Source organism: Arachis hypogaea, chromosome 17 (assembly GCF_003086295.3).
Source record: "Arachis hypogaea cultivar Tifrunner chromosome 17, arahy.Tifrunner.gnm2.J5K5, whole genome shotgun sequence".
NCBI classification, from domain to species: Eukaryota; Viridiplantae; Streptophyta; class Magnoliopsida; order Fabales; family Fabaceae; genus Arachis; species Arachis hypogaea.
In genome coordinates this window covers 4,801,483-4,823,206 of record NC_092052.1, presented here as the reverse complement: position 1 = coordinate 4,823,206, position 21,724 = coordinate 4,801,483, and the positions used below count along the sequence as shown (strand labels likewise).

The 21,724-nt window shown below is 36.4% G+C and overlaps 2 protein-coding genes across 5 annotated transcripts; both read left to right on the top strand.

The window, feature by feature from the left end:
* Positions 1-4,804: 4,804 nt before the first annotated feature.
* Positions 4,805-19,657, top strand: LOC112765264 (auxin response factor 6). 3 transcript variants are annotated; one of them, XR_011875533.1, is made up of 15 exons: positions 4,805-5,553; positions 5,967-6,079; positions 6,261-6,359; positions 6,451-6,507; positions 6,578-6,736; positions 6,838-6,922; positions 7,023-7,113; positions 7,309-7,473; positions 7,547-7,669; positions 7,786-7,861; positions 7,994-8,141; positions 8,278-9,416; positions 9,521-9,711; positions 15,752-16,690; positions 19,316-19,657. XR_011875533.1 is itself a non-coding variant. In XM_025811180.3 (14 exons), the coding sequence occupies exons 1-14, from the start codon at positions 5,508-5,510 to the stop codon at positions 13,778-13,780; spliced, it is 2,709 nt and encodes a 902-aa protein (XP_025666965.1). In that variant the 5' UTR covers positions 4,805-5,507; the 3' UTR covers positions 13,781-14,015. The 3 variants fall into 3 exon arrangements, 2 of the variants coding, with proteins under 2 accessions (XP_025666965.1, XP_025666966.1); XM_025811180.3 differs by lacking the exons at positions 15,752-16,690; positions 19,316-19,657 and adding an exon at positions 13,564-14,015; XM_025811181.3 differs by lacking the exons at positions 15,752-16,690; positions 19,316-19,657 and adding an exon at positions 13,564-14,015 and having other exon boundaries at positions 4,846-5,553; positions 6,437-6,507.
* Positions 16,525-19,657, top strand: LOC112765265 (uncharacterized). 2 transcript variants are annotated; one of them, XM_072223326.1, is made up of 2 exons: positions 16,525-19,098; positions 19,316-19,657. In XM_072223326.1, exon 1 carries the CDS (start codon positions 16,734-16,736, stop codon positions 18,933-18,935), a length of 2,202 nt encoding a protein of 733 aa, XP_072079427.1. In that variant the 5' UTR covers positions 16,525-16,733; the 3' UTR covers positions 18,936-19,098; positions 19,316-19,657. The 2 variants fall into 2 exon arrangements, with proteins under 2 accessions (XP_072079427.1, XP_025666968.1); XM_025811183.3 differs by having other exon boundaries at positions 16,689-18,569; positions 18,704-19,657.
* Positions 19,658-21,724: the final 2,067 nt, after the last annotated feature.

Below are 21,724 nucleotides of genomic sequence, written 5' to 3'. Positions count from 1 at the left end.
ATATAAATTTAGTTGAAGGCTTGGTTTAAAAACAATTTAAACACCTAACTTTATTGTTAAAAGTAAATATTGACTAAACATCTCATCTAATATAATTTAGAAATAAGAATAAAAATTTAAATAGTCATACTAAATCCAATTAATTTTGACAAACATTAGAATCACAGGATATGAATATCAGGTTAATATTTAAATTGGTTATTGAAAAATTACCATGAATCAATTTAATTTTTTTAAAATTTAATTTTTTAATTTAGTATTTAAAAATTAATTATATCATTTAAATTTGTATTTTGATAAAATTGTCATTTATGACTTTTAATGTGTTACGTGACGTTAAAAAATGACGTAGATAATAAAAAATTACAATTTTTTTAAAAATTAAATTAATATATTAAATCTAATCAAATTAACCTATTTATAATCTGCAAAATATTGAAAAGAACTTTTCACATCTATCATAAAGGATTATTTATTAATCATATAAGATATATACGAAAATTAGCTATTAAAATAAAATACGCATTAAAATATAAAATATGTATTAAAATAAATTAAACTATTTATAATAATTGATTTAAGGTGCAAATAATAATTTTAGTTATCTATAGCATGGCTACGTAGGTAAGATAAGCTGGGATTTTTTTAAATAAATAAAATAAATATTTTATTTATTGAAATATACCATTTAGAGCATTTTTATCGAAATGTATCACATATTTGGTGTAATCGAGATAAGGCCAAGAAGAAATGAAGCGCATATATCGTTTATAGTATAAACGAAGTACGTATTATCTTATTTCGTTTACATTATAAACGAGATAAGAAAATAATTATGATATTTACACTGTAAACGAGATACGTTAAGACAAATTTTTAATAGCTATAAAAGAATGTGCAACTCTTTGTATTCTCCACAAACATTTTACTACTTCTTTTCTATCTATTCCTTCCGAAAATAAGCCAAAATGTCCAGTAGTAATAGATACTTGGTTGTAAGTGTGTATCCGAATTGTCGTATAAGAAATAGTGATAATGAAGTGACATTTGAGTGTGAGAATCTCATTCTATTGCGTATCCAGCCAGTAAGCTCATTAGCATAATTGAAGAGTCTGATATTAGGTGGCATCGATGGTAGCGGGAGAAAAGAGATCGGAAGGGTGGGGTATAGATTGCTAGTACCGATGGGAAATTGAGTTTTTCGGTTTCGTCTATTTTGGCTCTACGGCGATAAGCATGTGCGCCTGATGTTTGACATCCATGGAAGAATCATGGCGGAGCACGTGATGAAGATTTCTGCGGGGTTGGTGACGTCAGTGGCAGTGGATTTGAGTCGTCAGACTTCGTCCAGGATGACCCAACTCTCGCACCACCACCGATTCATGTTGCTAGTACAGTGGAAGACATAGAGGTCGACGGGGAGGACTCCGACGAGGAGTATGTTGTGGATAGCAACAAGAGCGGTTCCTCTGAGGATGATGATGATGATGAGGAAGAGTTTGTACCATATCCTTCGATCGAGGCATCACGTAGGTATTTTCTGTCTCCCCCACACCCAATTCCATCCTTGTCATCTGTACCCAGTCACTATGGTACGCTGGATCTAGACGCAATGCAAGAGAAGAACCCATTTTCCTACACGGGTGAGGAAGATTACAATTTGGACAGTGGTGTGGAGTTAGGGTTGGCCACAGATTCAAAAGTAGAGATGCAGTAATGCAGGATATGAAAAATTACAGCATTCGCATAAGTGTTGAATACCGAATAGTGGAGTCGGATTGATTAAAGTACCATGTGCGTTGCCGATAACATGCAACAAGTTTTCCTTAGAGTCTCAGTGTTGCTCTCCGACAGAATCTCGGATACTGGTAAGTTAAAGATTCATTGTGTTCTATATTCTCTATTGTCATTGTCATGCTTGTTGAACCTGTTTACCACTGTTGTTCTATTTTGCTAGGGAGGTGCGTAGGGTGGGAGGAGCGCACACGTGTTTGGTACCCACAATGTTGCAAGACCACCGACAGTTGGACATCAGTCTCATTTGCCGTGTCATCCTCCCATTGATACAATCAAACCCGTTCGTCAGCATCTCACTCCTACAAGGTGCAGTTAGACAGAGTTATCACTTCAAACCCTCGTGTTGGTCTCTGCTCTACTGTGTCATGCCGATCAACCTGTGGACATTTGCAACATTAACCACCATTCAATCAATCTGTCTTAATAATGTTATGCGAAAAATGAAGAATAGTAAAACCAAACTAAACAGTTACCTTGCAGCCATAAGGAACATGTAAATTTGTCGCTCAGGTGGACACCACTTAGGGAACCTCTGGTATATCCAAGATACCAGTAGAGGAGTGTATCCGTCGATGTCTGTGGTGGAGCAGTGGGCCACAGAGCATAAAAAATGGTACGTCCATGCTAGCACCGCAGATCCCCAGGACAGACTTCGGCACCTCTTAAAGTCGTCTAGTAATGGGAGCCACCAGAGATGAACCTGATTATTGGACTTATCAGTCATCAGGTAACCCCCGATCATCAACAATATGTAGCACCTCGCATACTGTCGGAAGGTGATTGGGTCACCAGTACCAACTGGCATCTGTCGAACACGCTCCTGAAGTCATGTCAACTTCAGGAAAAAAGACTCCTTCCTCTGTGCTCCCTACTGTTGGACTACAGGAGGTCTGACACTGAGTAGTTTCTCAACCAACTCCCAGACTCCGGTCCCATACCATGTGTGAAAGTTACGAAAGCAACTACCTACGGGCTCTCCATTAGTGTGCAGCCCGATAAGGGTGAGTACGTATCAGTTTGGTTCGGGTTTATGGTAAAATTAGAACCGAACCGATCAAAATATAATTGGTTCGGTTTGGTTTGGATTTGTATTTTTTTCTATATGTACCCGAACCAAACCAAACCGATTAAGAACGGATTGGTTCGGTTCGGGTAATTGGGTACCCGATGACTTTGAAATTCATAAAAAAAACCAAATTTTTATCTTAAAAATTCAACAAGTACAATAAACATGTAACATCAATAGAAATAATCCAAACATGTTAGACACCAAATACATTAAAAACTAAATTCATTAAAATCCAAACATATTAATAATGAATAATCATTGTCTAATGGAAAAGCCATATATATTTATTTATTTTTTTATTTAATTAATATATGATCGGGTTCGCGGGTTGGTTCGGGTTCCGCACCCCCAAAACCCATATATGAACCAATCACTAACAAAAGCCATTGGTTTGGTTTGGGTTGGACCCGATTATCCGTTGGTTTCAGAACCAATTTATTTGGTTCGGTTTGGGTTCGGATGGGTAATCGGGTACCCGCTACCCATGCTCACTCCTACAGCCCGATATGGTATGCGACGTCCTATAGGGTAATCGTGCACTCACCCCACGACAGATATAAGGTGTGGGTCTTTGGGCATCAACACTCAACGAATGCCGTGATCAAGGAGTTGTCGAACACAAAATCCTTGAGTGGCAGCGCGTCACTGAACCTGGCTTCCCTCATATACGAGACAATGGCATTCGGTGGTGGGAGTGTCTGACTCACTCTCCTCAAAAGCAGTAGGCGAGGCTTTTGGTAAATAATAAAAATACCGAATCAATAATTAATTCGACTTATAAGTAAACTATTTAAGTAAATAATTACAAACATTTAAATTATAATTTTATTTACATAAAAAAATTTACTTGAATAATGAAAATGTTTAGTAAAATAATTAACTTAAACGTGTGTATAATATAATGCAAATAAAAATATCTCTTAAAATAATTAATGACTACACTAATAAACGTCTATTTTGTTTAATATAAATAAAATTATTTAGTTAAATAGTGAATAACAAAATTTATTTTGCATTTCATATACATGGTAGATTAAGTGAAAATATTTACTTAAATAACCAACAGGTACACCATCAATTTGATAACTTAGTTTAAATAACAAAAAAATTTTATGCGAAACATAATTTACTCAGATATTTAATAAATACAAATATAAATATTTTGCTACTTAATTAGATTTTTATCAATACTTTTCAATAAAAACATTCTAAAATGTATATTTCGTTAATTAAAATATTTATTTAAAAAAAATCCCGATAAAATAAAGTCTAAAATACTCTTGTCCATATTTTATTAATCTTAAATTTAAATTAATTCTTGATACCATATAATAGTTAAAATATCGATTTATTATAATTTTAAGTGAATAAATCAATTTTATAAAACTTTTAATAAATTTAAAAATTTTATATTTTAAATCTTATTATAATTTTATAATTTACATATTTAATTTATTTGTTCGATTTCACATAAAATTTCAAAATTTCTTTGCCTTGTTTGACACATTTTAGAATTTTTTATTTTTAATATTGGAATGGTAATGGTGTTTTTTTAAAATGTGGATTGTTGGGGGGTTATACTCAAATGTGGAATCGTTTAACTAGAAAAGTAGAAATCGGACCGTCCGATTTATTAGAAGTACAGAAATCGGACCGTCCGATTTGTGAGAGGTACACAAATCGGACCGTCTGATTTGTGTTTAAAAAAAATTAAAAAATTTTAGGTACAGAAATCGGACCCTCTGATTTGTGTACTTCCACAATTTTAAAATACACCAAAAATTACAATATTAAGGTATATCACCACTTCTACTTCCATAGCAAAAAAAAATTAGCCCACATTTTAAGTTATTAAGTAACCAAAATGGAGTAAAAAATGAAGTCAATTATTACCACTCTCACTGTTCATATAAAAAAATAAAAGAGTCTTCTTTGGTCAAAATAGAAATAAAAAAGAAAAAGCTGAGACATAGCCATGTACTCCTCTCTCGGTTTCACTCCTTATTCTCTCTCTCTCTCTGCTCTCTCTTACATCACATTCACACTCTCTTTCTCTGGTCCTCATAAATCCACCAGCATGAATGTCACTCTCACTTCACACACCTTCTCCACCCTGAGCTCTGAAGTCTGAACTTCGTTATCCCCCTGTTAAACTCCACTGTTTATGCCACTTTTCTTGCATAAAGCTCAAATTTTGAGATCTGGGGCACCTAGGGTTTTGTGCTGAGAGCTTGTTCAATTAGGGCTTTTTTGTGTTGTGGGGCTGAAGGGTTCTCATTTTCCAGGATGATGCTTGATTTGAATGTGGTAAAGGCTGTTGCTTGGTGCTGAGGATCCCTTGTCTTATGAAAACCATAAGGGTTGGGTATTGCATTGGAAATGGCTTTGGATGATGATTTCGTGTAGCTGAGCTAAGCTTTGTTTCTTGTTCCAATTTTGGAGCTTTTTGGGAGGGTGGTGGGTGGGGGGGCGGGGTGGAGTGTGTTACTGTTATGTACTTTTGTGCTATGAGATATCAGAATATGAATGGGTTGTGATTCAATGAAGCTAAACTAATTGTTGAATGCTATTGGACTTGGGGTTGAAAAGGGTGGAGGGTTTTTGTTTTTAGTAGCTTGGAACTTTATCCGTAGCTGAAAGCATGAAGCTTTCTTCCTCTGGGTTTAATCAACCAGCTGAAGAAGAAGGTAAGCTCTTTAATATTTGATGCCCCACTTTTGTTTACTTTAATAAATTTTCAATCTTTTCTTACCTCATTTTGTTGATGTAGTTTTTATTTATGTGCCAACTTAGCATTTAATTCACACTAATTTTTGTTATGAGTTGAAGCTTGGTCTGCAAGTATGTGCATTTTTCATCTCTAGTTTAAGGTTCATGTTCCTATTTATACGTAGTTATTGTGCATTATGTTTTTTAATTTTGAGTATAAGTTATGATGTTTCAAAGTTCCTATCTGTTGGGCAAAATTATGCAGTGTATGCATTCATGGTAGGTAGTTCATGGACTATGGTGTCCTTTTGAGTTATGTTCCATCATTTGATGACCAACGTCGTTAACAGTTTAAAGTCGTGTGCATTCATTTTAACCTGTGATTGTGTAGGGGAGAAGAAAACTTTGAATTCTGAACTATGGCATGCATGTGCTGGTCCTCTGGTTTCTCTACCACTGGTTGGAAGTCGTGTAGTATACTTTCCTCAAGGTCACAGCGAACAGGTCAGTAATGCTATTTCGGTCGTTAAGTTTGATTGAGCTCATTATTCTTCGTTTGGTTGCTTCTCATTGATATTTGTGAAGTCATTATGTGATAGTTATGCCCATGTAGCCACAGGATAGCTTGTTAAAGCTTCATTTCTATCTGCTGTTCTTTGTTTGACAAATTTATATGTTGTTACAGGTAGCTGCTTCGACCAACAGGGAAGCAGATGCACATATTCCGAATTACCCTAACCTGCCGCCCCAGCTTATCTGTCAGCTCCACAACGTGACGATGCATGTAGGATTAATTGTTTAAAACTTCAAAGTAAATCTGATTAAGAACAATTTTGTGTGCTTACACTAAGCCTTTTAAAGCATGCTGATTTCAGGCTGATGCTGAAACAGATGAAGTATATGCTCAGATGACTCTGCAACCTCTAAATCCAGTATGTAATTTTCTCTTGTTTGGTACTTTCTTCAATTCATGATCATATATTGACAAGTTGTGTTTTGTAGCAAGAACAAAAGGATGTGTATCTACTTCCGGCCGAATTGGGTACTCCCAGCAAACAACCAACCAACTACTTCTGTAAGACATTAACTGCTAGTGATACCAGCACTCACGGAGGATTTTCTGTTCCTCGAAGAGCAGCTGAAAAAGTCTTTCCTCCTCTTGTAGGTCATATTGCCTTAGTGATTCTGTCTGTGTTATTTGAGATACAGTTATTAGTTTGTCAGAACCGTTGATCTGGTTGATGCTTTTCTTTGTTTCTCAGGATTACACACAGCAGCCTCCTGCTCAAGAACTGATTGCTAGAGATCTTCATGATAATGAATGGAAATTCAGACATATATTTCGAGGTTAGTAGCTCATGAAGTCCTTGCATTAGTTTCTTTATGACCTATAACGTAAATATTTATTTTTGCTGCCTTCTTAGTAGTTTTCAATTTTCTCTTGCAGGTCAGCCAAAAAGGCATCTTCTTACTACTGGGTGGAGTGTCTTTGTCAGTGCTAAGAGGCTTGTTGCTGGTGATTCTGTTCTTTTCATATGGTACTTATAACCGTGATATTCCAACTTGCCATTAAGCTAGTTGTGTCACTTACCTTAGCTGAGATTATTCTTCTTTTTCTCTTATTTCATTATCTAATATGTCAATCTGCATCCATCAGTTATACGTTTCAAAAATCTAAAGGAAATTCTATTCAAAGCAGATATAATCATAACCTCTCTTTTACCTTATTACAGGAATGAAAAAAATCAATTACTTTTGGGTATACGGAGAGCAAATCGTCCGCAGACTGTCATGCCATCATCAGTTCTGTCAAGTGATAGCATGCACATTGGTCTCCTCGCTGCTGCAGCTCATGCAGCTGCCACAAACAGCCGTTTTACTATATTTTATAATCCTAGGTTGGTTGCTATAATTCTACTGTTCAAAAGCATAATATTTCAAACCTTACTAAGTTTACTTGATTTGCTTTAGGGCAAGCCCATCTGAATTTGTCATTCCCTTGACCAAGTATGTAAAAGCAGTGTATCATACACGAGTTTCTGTTGGTATGCGGTTTAGGATGCTCTTCGAGACAGAAGAGTCAAGTGTCCGTCGGTAAGTATTATTTATCATAATTATCCCTTCTTTTTTAGTAGGCTCCAAATGATGTATTGCTGATATGATGTTCATACATGCATTGATATATCTACTCACTGAATACCATCGAACAGATATATGGGTACTATAACAGGCATTAGTGATTTAGATTCAGTCCGCTGGCCAAATTCACACTGGCGTTCTGTGAAGGTTTGTTACAACTGTTTAATTCTTCTAGCAATATATTTTGCCATGATAGATTTTATCACAATTAGAGGTATCTTATACCTTCCTAAATGATAATGTTGAATTTTGTTCTTTAACTTTTGCCTGCTGGTTTAGGTTGGTTGGGATGAGTCTACTGCAGGAGATAGGCAACCAAGAGTCTCCTTGTGGGAGATTGAGCCTTTGACAACATTCCCAATGTATCCATCTCCATTCCCCTTGAGGTTGAGGCGTCCTTGGCCATCTGGACTACCTTCTTTATACGGTACATGGTGGATTGTTAATTTATTATGGCATCCGCTCGGATCTTTACGATAGTATGCTATGGTTTATTTTATGCTGCGAGGTACATGACATGGTATCTGTTAAGACCATTTTGCCATTCGATTTGTGTGCTTCAGGTCTCAAGGATGGTGGTGACATGGGCATTAATTCTCCTTTCATGTGGCTCCAAAGTGGGCTTGGGGATCAAGGAATGCAATCATTGAACTTCCAGGGGATTGGTGTTACACCGTGGATGCAACCGAGATTTGATGCTTCCATGCCAGGACTCCAACCGGAGTTATACCAAGCAATGACTTCTGCTGCATTCCAGGAAATGAGGACGATGGATCCTTCGAAACCTTCATCCCAATCTCTGTTGCAGTTTCAGCAGCCTTCAAATGTTCCTTCTGCTTTTGCATCTGAGTTACAGAGACAAGTGTTACCACAGTCTCAGCCCCAAAACACTCTTCTACAAAATTTTCAAGAACATCAAACTCCTGCACCGTCACAGATTTCACCACAGCAGTTGCATCGTTACCACCCATATAGCGATCAGCGGCAACAGCAGCAGCAACTAAAAACTGTGCCTGTTCAGCAGCAGTTACAGAATTTAGTCTCTCCGTTGTCTAATTTTGCATCAGCTACACAACCTCAATCTCCATCCTTGCAAGCCCTTGCTTCACATTGCCAGCAGCAGAGCTTTCCCGAGCCAATCAGGAATCATGTTTCAAGCTCTGATGTTTCCCCTATGCAAAGTCTACTAGGCTCATTCTCTCAGGATGGAGCATCACAGTTACTTAACCGGAACGGACCGAACTCTGTCATGTCTTCTGGAGCCTTACTACCGAAGCAAATAACCATTGAATCTCAGGTACCATCAGCTGGTGCTCAGTGTGTATTGCCTCAGGTGGAAAATTTGGGAACATCACAATCAAATGTGTCCGAACTTACCGCTTTGCCTCCGTTTCCTGGAAGAGAACATTCTGGATATCAAGGTGCAGCTGATCCTCATAGCAATCTTTTGTTTGGGATAAACATAGATCCTTCTTCTCTTATGCTGCAAAATGGCATGCAAAACCTTAGAAATCTAGGCAACGTGAACGATTCATTGTCAATGACGTTTTCTGCTCCAAATTGTGGTGGTGCTAATGCTCCTGGCTCCGATTTCCCCCTAAGTTCAAACGTAACAACTTCAAGTTGTGTTGATGAATCGGGATTCTTGCAGTCTTCCGAAAATGTAGACCAATCCAATACTCCAACTGGAACCTTTGTCAAGGTGATGATGACTAGCTTCTTTTTTCGTTTATTGTTGTTATGCCTTTATTTTTATATTTTATGTGTAGAAAATTCGCATTGTTTTTTAATGTGAAATCTTGACAGGTTCACAAGTCAAGGTCCTTAGGCAGGTCACTGGACATTTCGAAGTTCAGCAGCTATGACGAGCTGCGCAGTGAACTTGCTCGGTTATTTGGCCTTGAAGGCCAACTAGAGGATCCTCAGAGATCAGGCTGGCAGCTTGTATTTGTTGACCGGGAGAATGACATTCTCCTTCTTGGTGATGATCCCTGGCAGTAAGTCACCTCATTCGAATGTCTCTCTATGTTTTGTTGATAAACGATTTACGCCCCCTGTTCCATATTAACTCTCTTTTCATTTTTATTTTTGTTGCAAATTAAGTGTCTTTCTAATTTCAATAAGTCATTAATTAACTTTTATCTATTATGCCCTCTACTATTGAATAGAAAGAGAAAGTTAAAACACTAAAAGAATTAATAGAGAGCGAAAATAGTATTATGGATACTCTAGTCTTTTTCTTTTGATTGCTTATATTTTCTACAAAACTTAATGTTTGTCTTAATACTTGTGCACAACTCAAAAGAGACAGTTAATTTGAAATGGAGGGAGTATTACATTTTTTGTCGTCGGTTCGACTGCTGAAATTTTGAATTTATGGATATTTTTCAACTATTGTTTCTCTATTTTTTTGATTTATTGTAATTTTTCTATGATGTTTGATTTTCTTTTCTCAAAATCAATAGAGGCAATTGTTTGTGGGAAAAGTAAAACTCATGTAAATTACTCCAAAAGCAATTCTAGCTAAATACAACAACAACAACAACAACAAAGCCTTGTCCCACTAAGTGGGGTCGGCTACATGAATCAAACGACGCCATTGTGCTCTGTCATGTATCATGTCTACAGAGAGACCGTTTACGTGTAGATCTCGTTTGACCACCTCATGGATGGTCTTCTTAGGTCTTCCTCTGCCTTTCGCCCTTTGTCCATCTTCCATCTCATCCACCCTCCTGACTGGATGTTCTATCGGTCTTCTTCCCACATGTCCAAACCACCTGAGACGCGATTCAACCATCTTTTCCACAATGGGTGCTACTCCAACTCTCTCCCTTATATCTTCATTCCTTATTTTATCTAATCGCGTATGACCACTCATCCATCTCAACATCTTCATCTCTGCCACACTCAACTTATGTTCGTGCTCCCCTTTAGCCGCCCAACACTCCGTACCATACAGCATAGCCGGTCTTATAGCGGTGCGATAGAATTTACCTTTAAGTTTTAAAGGCACTTTTTTGTCGCATATAAAACCAGATGCACTCCGCCATTTTGACCAACCTGCTTGGATCCTATGATTTACATCCTGTTCAATCTCTCCATTATCCTGTATGATGCACCCAAGATACTTAAAACTTTTAACTTTTCGCAGGATGTTTTCTCCGATCTTCACCTCTATATTGGAGTTTTCCCTTCTCAGACTGAACTTACATTCCATATATTCCGTCTTGCTGCGGCTTATGCGCAGACCATACACTTCTAGAGCTTCTCTCCATAACTCCAACTTCTTATTTAGGTCTTCCCTTGACTCTCCCATAAGGACGATATCATCGGCAAAAAGCATGCACCATGGCACAGGCTCTTGGATGTGCTCTGTGAGTACTTCCAAGACTAATGTGAAAAGGTATGGACTTAAGGATGATCCCTGGTGTAATCCTATACCAATAGGGAATTCCTCTGTCACACCACCTTGAGTCTTCACACTAGTTGTGGCCCCCTCATACATGTCTTTAATTGCCCGAATATATGCGATCCTTACTCTCCTCTTCTCTAAAACCTTCCATAAGACCTCCCTTGGTACCCTATCATACGCTTTTTCCAAATCAATAAACACCATGTGTAGATCCCTTTTATTACTACGATACCTCTCCATCATCCTTCTTAATAGGTATATCGCTTCAGTGGTAGATCTGCCTGGCATAAATCCAAATTGGTTCTCTGTTACTTGTGTCTCTTTTCTCAACCTCCGTTCTATCACCCTTTCCCATAACTTCATAGTATGACTCATAAGCTTAATCCCTCTATAGTTTCCGCAACTTTGTATATCCCCCTTATTCTTGTAGATAGGTACCAAGGTGCTCTTTCTCCACTCATCAGGCATCTTCTTTGACCTTAAAATCTCATTAAAAAGCTTGGTTAACCAGTTGATGCCTTTTCCTCCAAGACCCTTCCAAACCTCAATCGGGATATTATCAGGTCCTACTGCCCTGCCATTTTTCATCTGCTTTAGAGCCTCTTTTACCTCGAAGTCTCGAATCCTTCGATAGTAGTTAAAGTTTTGATCTTCTTCCCTTGTGCATAATCGACCAAGGCTCGGAAGAGTCTTCTGTCCCTCATTAAATAACTCGTAGAAGTAGCTCTTCCACCTTTCATTAATCTTCTCCTCTTGGGCCAACACCTCTCCATCCTTATCCTTTATGCACTTAACCTGATCCAAATCTCTCGTTCTTCTTTCCCGACTCTTTGCGATTCTATATATACCTTTTTCTCCTTCTTTCGTGCCCAAAGACTGGTAGAGACCCTCATATGCTCTTGTTCTTGCTTCACTTACAGCCACTTTTGTCTCTTTCTTAGCCGCCTTATATTTTTCCCAGTTATCTGCATTGCGGCATAAAGACCACTCTTTAAAGCATCCCCTCTTTATCTTTATCTTTTCTTGTATACTCGCATTCCACCACCAGGACTCCTTGTCTCTTGGTCCTATTCCTTTAGATTCACCAAAACTTTCTTTTGCTGTTCCTCTAATAACTTCTGCCATCTCCCTCCACATCTCTTCCGCGCTTCCATTCCCATCCCACTTTGCCTCTTCTCCTACCCGTCTTAGGAAGCTTCTTTGTTCCTCCCCTTTCATCCGCCACCACCTCGTTCTTGGGTTCTTCGTATAATGTCTTTTCCTCAACTTTTGCTCAACGCGAAAATCCATGACGAGCACCCTATGTTGTGTTGTCAAACTCTCTCCCGGGATAATTTTACAGTTAATGCAAAATTTCCGGTCGACTCTCCTCAACAAGAAGAAGTCGATTTGAGAGCTTGTCATGCCACTCTTATAGGTTATAAGATGTTCGTCTCTCTTTTTAAAACATGTATTTGCAATGAGAAGATCAAAAGTTGAGGAAAAGTCCAAAATAGTTTTACCCTCGGCATTGATCACCCCGAAACCATGGCCTCCGTGAATACTCCCATATCCAGTCACTTCTCTCCCAACATGGCCATTTAAATCTCCTCCTAAGAAAATCTTATCTCCCAAAGGTATGCCTTGAACCAAACTCTCTAGATCCTCCCAAAACCTTATCTTGTGTTGTTCATCCGAACCCACTTGCGGTGCATAGGCGCTAATCACATGGAAAGCACCTCCCTCCACCACAAGTTTGATAGAGATGATCCGATCTCCCACCCTCTTGACATCCACTACGTCTTTCTTCCACTGCTTATCCACAATTATTCCAACCCCATTCCTATTCTTCACCTTTCCTGTATACCAAAGTTTGAAACCAGAAGTATCCAACTCCCTAGCCTTTGCACCAACCCATTTCGTTTCTTGTAGGCACATAATGTTAATCTTCCTCCTTGTCATGGTGTCCACCACCTCCATGGACTTTCCTGTTAGAGTGCCTATGTTCCATGTCCCAAATCTCAACCTTCTGTCGCTTCGACCTTTACCTTTTCCTTTGTGAACTAGCTTATTTACCCTCGTCCGTTCACGAAAACGCGAGAACCCTTGCTCATTTAACACTACATCCGGGCACCGATGCAGCGGCTCTTGCTTCGACACCGTACTCGAGCCATACGGCGCGTTGCTTCCGGGCAACGACCTAGCTTTAGCGCAATAATGTCTTTGATTCATGTCATGGGGGTTCGGCTATATTTTTATGTTGGTTGCCGAAGACCTAACACAACCCTCCTCCTTTATCCGGGCTTGGGACCGGCTATGTACCGCAAGTGTAACATAGGCGGAGTTCAATTCTAGCTAAATCAATTCTGCAAAAATAAAACCGCTACACGAGATTTTGCCGATTTCTTATTTCATATTCGAAAGACTTACACTTCATTTTTCGTCGTCGTTGTTGCAGGGAGTTTGTGAACAGTGTATGGTCCATTAAGATACTATCTCCACTTGAAGTTCAACAAATGGGGAAAGGTGTTGTTCCTTCTACTTCTGCCCCTTCAGCTCAAAAGCTTTCTTCTACTGCTACTACCAATTCTTGTGACAATAATTATGGTGTTGGTAAACAAGAGTTGAGAAGTTCCAGCAATGGTATGGCATCAATGGGGTCCCTTCACTATTAGCACATTCTCTACTTCTAATAGAATATATTACATTAGTTTAAGAATATTATTATGGTGGCAGAATATATATATATTTTTTATGTTACCTGTTTTTTTCCTTGTATGGACATGCACAACATTCTTATACAAATGAAACATGAATGGTTGAGATGTATTATTGCTTCTGAAGTGCCTAATACAGATCAACAGCAAATGACTGTAAATTATAGTAGGTGAATGAAACATGTTCCTGTAATGGTTAGTTCCTTATAGCAGTTACTATTATTATTATCATAATCATATCTTTTTTTCAAGGCTCTTATAATTGAAACTTTGGGATCATTTGTATATGTGTTGCTAATTCTTATTTCATCATAATTAACAAAGGGGTAATGCTAAGTAAACAAAAAAATATCTAGAACTTGCCTTATTTAGCATTAATTAATTATTGCAACAATTAATGAATGTTAAATAAGGCAAGTTATGGCTGTTTTTGGCTGATTTTCTTTGGTTACCAAACATTTCCGTTAACGGAGATGGTTCTGAGAGATATTCAATTATATCTTGACCACCTTAACTGGTTATTTTATTGCATAATAAATAATGATTCTTGTTTAGGATCTTACATGATTAAGAAGAAAATCTTGATAAGTTATACAGGAGTGCATGAAGAAAAGAACCTCTAGATCGAATTCATTTGGAAGGGTAAAATTAATTTGAATGAATTTTCATATATTCTCAATTTGTTGTTCAATTACATCCGTGACTATTCATGTAGGTTATGTTAAAAATAATTATTTTTGGATACGATATTACATGATTAGATACATAAGTAAAATTGGTTTACATAATATATCAAGATTAAATTCTTAATTTGATTTGTAAAATTTTACGCGTTTATTTATTAATTATATTATGTGTATATAAAAAAAATCATAAAATTAATTATTTGTATAAAATATGTTTTAGAATATAAAATATAAATAAAAAATATATAAAATATCACATGAGAATATATATATATATATATATATATATATATATATATATATATATATATATAATAGTTAATTCTTAATTTAGTGTGTAAATATCGTGTTATAAGGTAATAATTGGTTTATCATTTTTTTTTGGTGACTAATTGGTTTATCATTTGAGTTAATTTTATATTGATTCCAAATTATTTTCGCATATTAATTTGATCTCTAAAATTTCGATTTATTTAATTTGGTCTCTTAATTTAGTATTTTTTTTATCTATATTGGTCTCTGATATTGTTTTTGTTGCAGGACTAAAATTAAGATTAGGAGACTGTGACTTAGTATTATATTTGGTAGCTAAAGAATGAAATTAAAATTTTAGTCTCTGTTTTTAAAGTTGTAGTCTCTTCAGTATTTCCAAAAAGTGAGCACATAAGGGAACTGAAACTTTAATAATATTTATTCTCAAAAATATCTTAATTTAATTTTTCAAATTCTAAATTTATCCTCTAATCTTCATATTTATTTTAAATTACACATAATATTAAATCATAACTCAGTCCAATACATTTTATACTAAATACAATATCAATTTCTGTTTCACAATCTTAGTCTTTCATTCTCAGTCCTTAGCGCCATGTTAAGATACAGATAGTTATTGCATTAAACTTTTTAACTATTATCTGAGATGATAATGAAAACTTTTTACTTTAATCATTCTATTTTATCAAGCGGTTAACGGTGATAAAAACATAATAAAAAAGTAAAACAGTCTAATAAAGTAAAAAAATACTTCATCCTTAAATTATTTCTTAAACTTTAATATTAGGATAATTATCTGCGCACTTAATAAATTGAACATCCAGTTATTGTTAATTGTGCATGAATAAATCGAATAAAAAAAATAACTATCCAATTAAAAATAATGAACATAATCATCTGAGTATGTATTGAAATAAACATCTTACATCTCCAATATTTACCTTATTTAATATTTTCATTACTTGTTCAGGATACAAAATTGCTTATGGATTCTTTCATTCTCCTACTTCATTGAGGTCCCAGAACATACACAACTGGAATAGCATTTGGGAGTTGAAATTACCACATAAAATTAAGATTTTTCTATGGAAAAGTCTTCATGAAAAGCTTCCGGTGTTGCAACAAGTTCATAGCCGGTTCGCATCCACTCTTGCCACTTGTCCAAGATGCATGTTGAAGACTGAATCAATTTCTCATGCTTTGTTCCAATGCCCCTTGTCTTCAATAATATGGAGCCTAAGCTTAATAACCCCTGACCTATGGATGAGAGAAGAAGAAACTTTTTTCAATTGGTGGCAACGAGTCTTATCCTGGGCAGCGGCTCAATTCGACGGTAGACAAAAGACCCTGCTCATAGCGGCGCTGTGTTGGAGCACTTGGAAAGCGAGGAATCGGTGTGTTTTTGAGAAGGTAATAAGCCCAGCACCAGAGATAATGAAAGAAGCTAGCAATTTAGTGCGTGAACTCGTGAACCATACCTGATAGATGCTACTTTTTCTTTACTCTTACTTTACTCTTCTTTAAGCTCTTAGTCTTTCAGTCACAGCTGATGATAAATGGAAATACCCAATTCTTTTGTATTTCAAAAACACTTTTATTTTATATTAATAAAATAATATTTATCTTTGGAAAAAAAAAAAAATGAGTCACGAATCCCAAATTGAGTAACAGATTGGAGATGAGATAGAGACGCAAGGACAATTTCAGCTACGAATTTGAGTGTTTGCCAATTAGGTCTTAGTTAAGGTTTTAAATTCGAGTCTTGTAAATAGAGGGGAAAAAAAGAACTCAATGCAGTCACAGTCGCAGTTTCACGAAAAGAAGTATGCAGTGTCTGTAGAAGGCACAGCCATAGCTCCGACGAGAAGCTTCTAGAACCGTCGACGAAACACTCTATTCCTTTCACTGGGTCAGTTTCTTTCTTCCATTTTTTCCTTCAATCTTTAATCTTCATGTTGAAATCATTCAAATCTTCAACAATCCATGTGCATAGAACAATATTGTTTTCCGTCAAAATCGCATCTTTCCCACTCTGCACCACCACCACCACTACACTTGGAGCAAAAAAGGATCAATTTTGGGATAGTGCAGAAGAAGAGAGTAGTGACAATGAATGGGAGAGGTTACTCAAACCGTTTGGCCTCAAACAACTTCGTAGTTCACTTTCCCCAATTAGCCCTTCCCAGCTTTGCAAATTGCTTTTGCTTCCACTTGACATTCCAACTACAATGGAGTTGTTTGAAAAAGCTGGTTCACAAAATGGTTATTCCCACTCCTTTGATGTGTACTGCATTTTGATTGATAAACTTGGTTCTAATGGGGACTTCAAAACTATAGATTTGTTGTTGAAGCAAATGAAGGATGAGGGTATTGTGTTTAAGGAATCAATCTTTATCATGATCATGAGGTATTATGGGAAAGCTGGGTTGCCGGGCCAGGCGACTCGACTTTTGTTGGATATGTGGGGTGTTTATGATTGTGAACCTAGTTTTAAGTCCTACAATGTTGTGCTGGAGATTCTGGTTGCCGGGAATTGTCCTAAGGTAGCGCCGAATGTGTTTTATGACATGCTGAATAGGGGTGTTTCACCAACTGTTTCTACATTTGGGGTGGTGATGAAGGCATTGTGTATGATTAATGAGGTTGATTCAGCTTGCTCACTTCTAAAGGACATGATGAAGCATGGTTGTGTTCCGAATTCGATCATCTACCAGACTCTAATTCATACTCTTTCGCAGAATAATAGAGTGAACGAGGCGATGAAGCTCTTGGAGGAAATGTTTCTGATGGGTTGCGAACCTGATGTGCAGACTTTCAATGATGTTATTTATGGCCTCTGCCGGGCCAGCAGGATTCATGAGGCAGCAAAGTTGCTTGATCGAATGCTGCTTCGCGGTTTCAGTGCAGATGAACTGACTTATGGTTTTTTGATTAATGGATTGTGCAGGACGGGACACGTTGATGAAGCAAGGGCCTTGTTGAATAAAATTCCTAACCTGAATGCTGTTCACTATAATACATTAATAAATGGCTATGTTGCTAGGGGACGGTTTGACGAAGCAAAGGATCTTTTGTACAATAACATGGTAATTTCAGGCTACAAACCCGATGGCTTCACGTTTAATATAATGATTGATGGGTTTTGCAAGAAGGGGCGGCTGGTCTCGGCTCTTGAATTCTTACATGAGATGGTAACAAAAGGTTTTGAGCCCTGCGTGGTCACATACACTATATTGATAAATGGTTTCTGCAAGCAAGGTCGATTAGATGAAGCTGTGGAAGTCGTGAATGCCATGTGGGCTAAAGGTCTCAGTTTAAACACAGTGGGATACAATTGCCTGATAAGTGCTGTGTGTAAAGATGGGAGGACTGAAGAAGCTCTACAATTGTTTGGTGAGATGTCAAGCAAAGGATGTAAACCTGACATTTATACATTTAATTCTTTAATATTTGGAATGTGCAACGATGACAAGATGGAAGAGGCTCTGCGCTTGTATCGTGACATGTTCATGGAGGGTGTTATTGCCAACACTGTGACATACAACACATTGATTCATGCATTTATTAGGAGAGGCGCAATTCAACAAGCATTTAAGCTTGTTGATGAGATGATATTTCGAGGGTGCCCTCTCGACAATATTACATATACGACACTTATTAAAGCTCTATGTATGGCCGGGGAAGTAGAAAAAGGATTGGCATTTTTTGAAGAAATGCTTGGGAAAGGGATATTTCCTGATACCAACTGTTGCAATATTCTGATCAATGCCTTTTGTAGAATCGGAAAGGTAAACGATGCTCTTCAATTTCTTCGGGATATGATTCATCGTGGTTTGATTCCTGATATAGTCACTTATAACTGTCTGATCAATGGTCTTTGTAAGATGGGTCATCTTCAGGAAGCTTTGAACCTTTTTAACAGGTTACAAGCCGAAGGAATGCGTCCCGATGCTATCACGTATAACACACTTGTCAGTAGATACTGCTACGAGGGATTGTTTAATGAAGCATGTTTGATGATGTATAAAGGTGTGGATAACGGGTTCGTGCCCAATGAAATCACCTGGTACATATTGCTAAATTATTTTGCAAGAGTTTTAAGGGGAGTAGGACCTTCTTCTAGGGTTGATATGGGCTATGCAAGTTGGGGATAAACCCTCTCATTTGCTGGTTGATCTCATTTGATTTGTCTGTTGGCATGATGAATACCAGATTATACTGGTAGTCCATTTGAATCAATTGATTTTTCTCATGTGAAACTAGAATCTCAACAATTTTTTTCTGTTCAGCACCAGTTCTCAATCTCCAATTGTACAGGTACAGTTTTTCTTATGCTTCTATTGATTTGGAAAATACATGCATTCCAATGCAATGAATGCCCCATTGGTGGAAATTCTTAAGAAAAATCACCTTCCCATCTTTTGTCACTATTTTCACAGGCATTATGATACTTCTAAAATTTCTAATACCCTTTGCTGTTTAGCCTGTGTGCTTCACTTTTGAAGTATTTGTTCTTATTAATGCTTTTCTTCAGATCTTATGTATAAAGCAAGAGGGACATGGATGCTGAAGAGGGGTGAGGATGTGCTTGTGCTTGTGCAATTAAGATGATAATATGTGCATTATCATCATCTGCTGGCTCTCATTATGTTACAATAACTCATGCAAATAGAAAAAGAATGTAATATACCTAGATTTGTAAATATTGCTAGTCAGTTTATACTATTGTAACATTATTTATTTTGTGTTTTGGCATCTATCTGAGATTGCAGAATATTGCTCTCATTGTGTATGTTACTGTTACTGGAACAACTGAGCTGACATCAAAATTTGCATTCCACATTTGTAAAAGAAAAAAAATTATTTTTGTGTTCAATTTGCATACCATTTGTGGTTCTTTTTCCTCTTTCTTCACTTTTTTTTTTGGCGTTTAACACCAAAAGTGGACTCATAATACGATTGTTCTTGTTTATTATAACAATCCGAGTTTTTAAAATTAAATTTTATACTTTGAATTTAAAAATAAAATTTAATTTAATTATGACTTATTCTATTATTTTAAATTATCTATCAGAAACTATATTAATACTATATTGATAGTTACGGTCTAAATTAATTTTTATAAATATTATTATTACTATTATTAATATTATTATTATTGTTCAAAAAGAAAAAAAAATGGCCGAAGGATATTATTATACATATAAGCCACTATATATATTTATTATATATCTATATAAGAAACAAATAAAGATTTGTTATATATATATATATATATATATATCTATTCACTTATAATAATTCATTATCATCATTATAGGGGGAACGTGGCTTGTAACCCTTTAATACATATAACCATTCCCTTAATCATGAAACGTGGCTTTAATGCAATATGTATATATCCAACCTTGACACCTAACGCAACCTTAACCACCACAAATCACTATTATCCTTAATCTTCTTCATTTCTTCTCATTCATAACCGAAACCATAAGAAAATGAAAGAAAGGCCGTGAGAGAAAGAGATTGAGAAACCATGGAACCTGAATTTCTGACTTCGATTTCTTGCGATTTGTAACTCCAATAAAAAATTTAATTTGGTAAAAGTGTTTGTATCTTCCTCCTTTACGTATTGGCGTCATTTTTGTTTGGTGGAAGCTGACGGTGACGTAGCTCCTCTTCCCTTTGAATTCAACCAACTGGAGTTCTAGAAGGCACAAATGATTTCTGACGTTTTCTTTTTCATCAGCTCGGTCAAAAAGCTCTTCCGAAACTTTTGTTGATTTTGATTTCATACGGAGGTAGGGGATTTTGTTTTGAAATTAACTGTTTTTAAACTATGAATGCCATGGAAGTCTAGTGGGTATTTGTAAATAATTTATGATTGTTTGAAATGACTAAATGATGAGTTTGAGTTGTGTTTGTGACTGAATTTTGATGAATATGTATTTGATTTCTTGATTGAAAAGAGGTTGAAAATGGTTCAGTTGGGACCCGAAAAAGGGTGGCTAACCCCGAGTTTTAGGGAAAGTGCTGCCGAAATTTTATAAAAATCTGAGGTTTTATTTGAAAAATTATTTTAAAAAGATTTGGTTTTGGAAAATTAAATTATTTGAGATTTATTTAATTGAGAAAAAGGTGTATTCTATTTTTAAAACTAGATTTATTAAGAAAAACATAATGTTTTAAACCCAATATTTTAAGGAGAGATTTTGTTTTAAGTAAAGATTTGAGCTCGGTTTATTAAGAAAAGGAATCTCTGCCACAGGAGAGCAGAGAACAAGGATTTAAAGAATATATTAATTAATGAAGTGTCTGCCACAGGAGAGCAGATGTGACATTGTTTGGGCCTTAGTGCCAAATGTAAAGTGGGGACGCCCACACATTGAGAACTGTTTTCCAGATGTACGCTTATTGATTTGGAAAGTCACACTGATGCGGCCTAGCCGTACGACTTAAAGTCACACTGATGCGGCCTGGCCGTACGACTTATAAGCACACTGATGCATCTGGAAAACCATATCTGGGACTCGTGCCCGGGTAATGTCGGGAGCGAGTAGGCAACCGACACATGAGCTCATGGCCTGCGTTAGGGATAGACATGTATCATGTTGTTTGCACATACATTTGCATTTGATTGGGCTTACTTGTTTTATTACTTTGTGATTGTATTGTTTGTCTTGTTGTGACTTGCTTGTACATTGAATTGAATCTCTTGCTTGTACTATTTGTTTGTGAGTGTATTAAAGTGATTACGAGTTGACATTTGACTGATGATTAACTATGTGGCTGAGAGACAGAAAATGTGACTAGTTTTATATTTAAAATTTGTTTTGAGTTTAAAAATTTAAAGAAAAGTAATTATTTATCTAAAGTAGCAGTAAAAGTATTTTCAAAGGGTTAACAAAATAGTTTTACTAAGTAAGTTAATTATTTGCATTAA

Excerpts from the sequence above, each read along its gene's own strand:
- LOC112765264 (XM_025811180.3), top strand. The coding sequence starts at position 5,508 with ATGAAGCTTTCTTCCTCTGGGTTTAATCAACCAGCTGAAGAAGAAG. Across the intron at positions 6,080-6,260 it reads CTCAAGGTCACAGCGAACAG|GTAGCTGCTTCGACCAACAG; the intron begins GTCAGTAATGCT and ends ATGTTGTTACAG. Across the intron at positions 9,712-13,563 it reads CTTGGTGATGATCCCTGGCA|GGAGTTTGTGAACAGTGTAT; the intron begins GTAAGTCACCTC and ends TCGTTGTTGCAG.
- LOC112765265 (XM_072223326.1), top strand. The coding sequence starts at position 16,734 with ATGTTGAAATCATTCAAATCTTCAACAATCCATGTGCATAGAACAATA.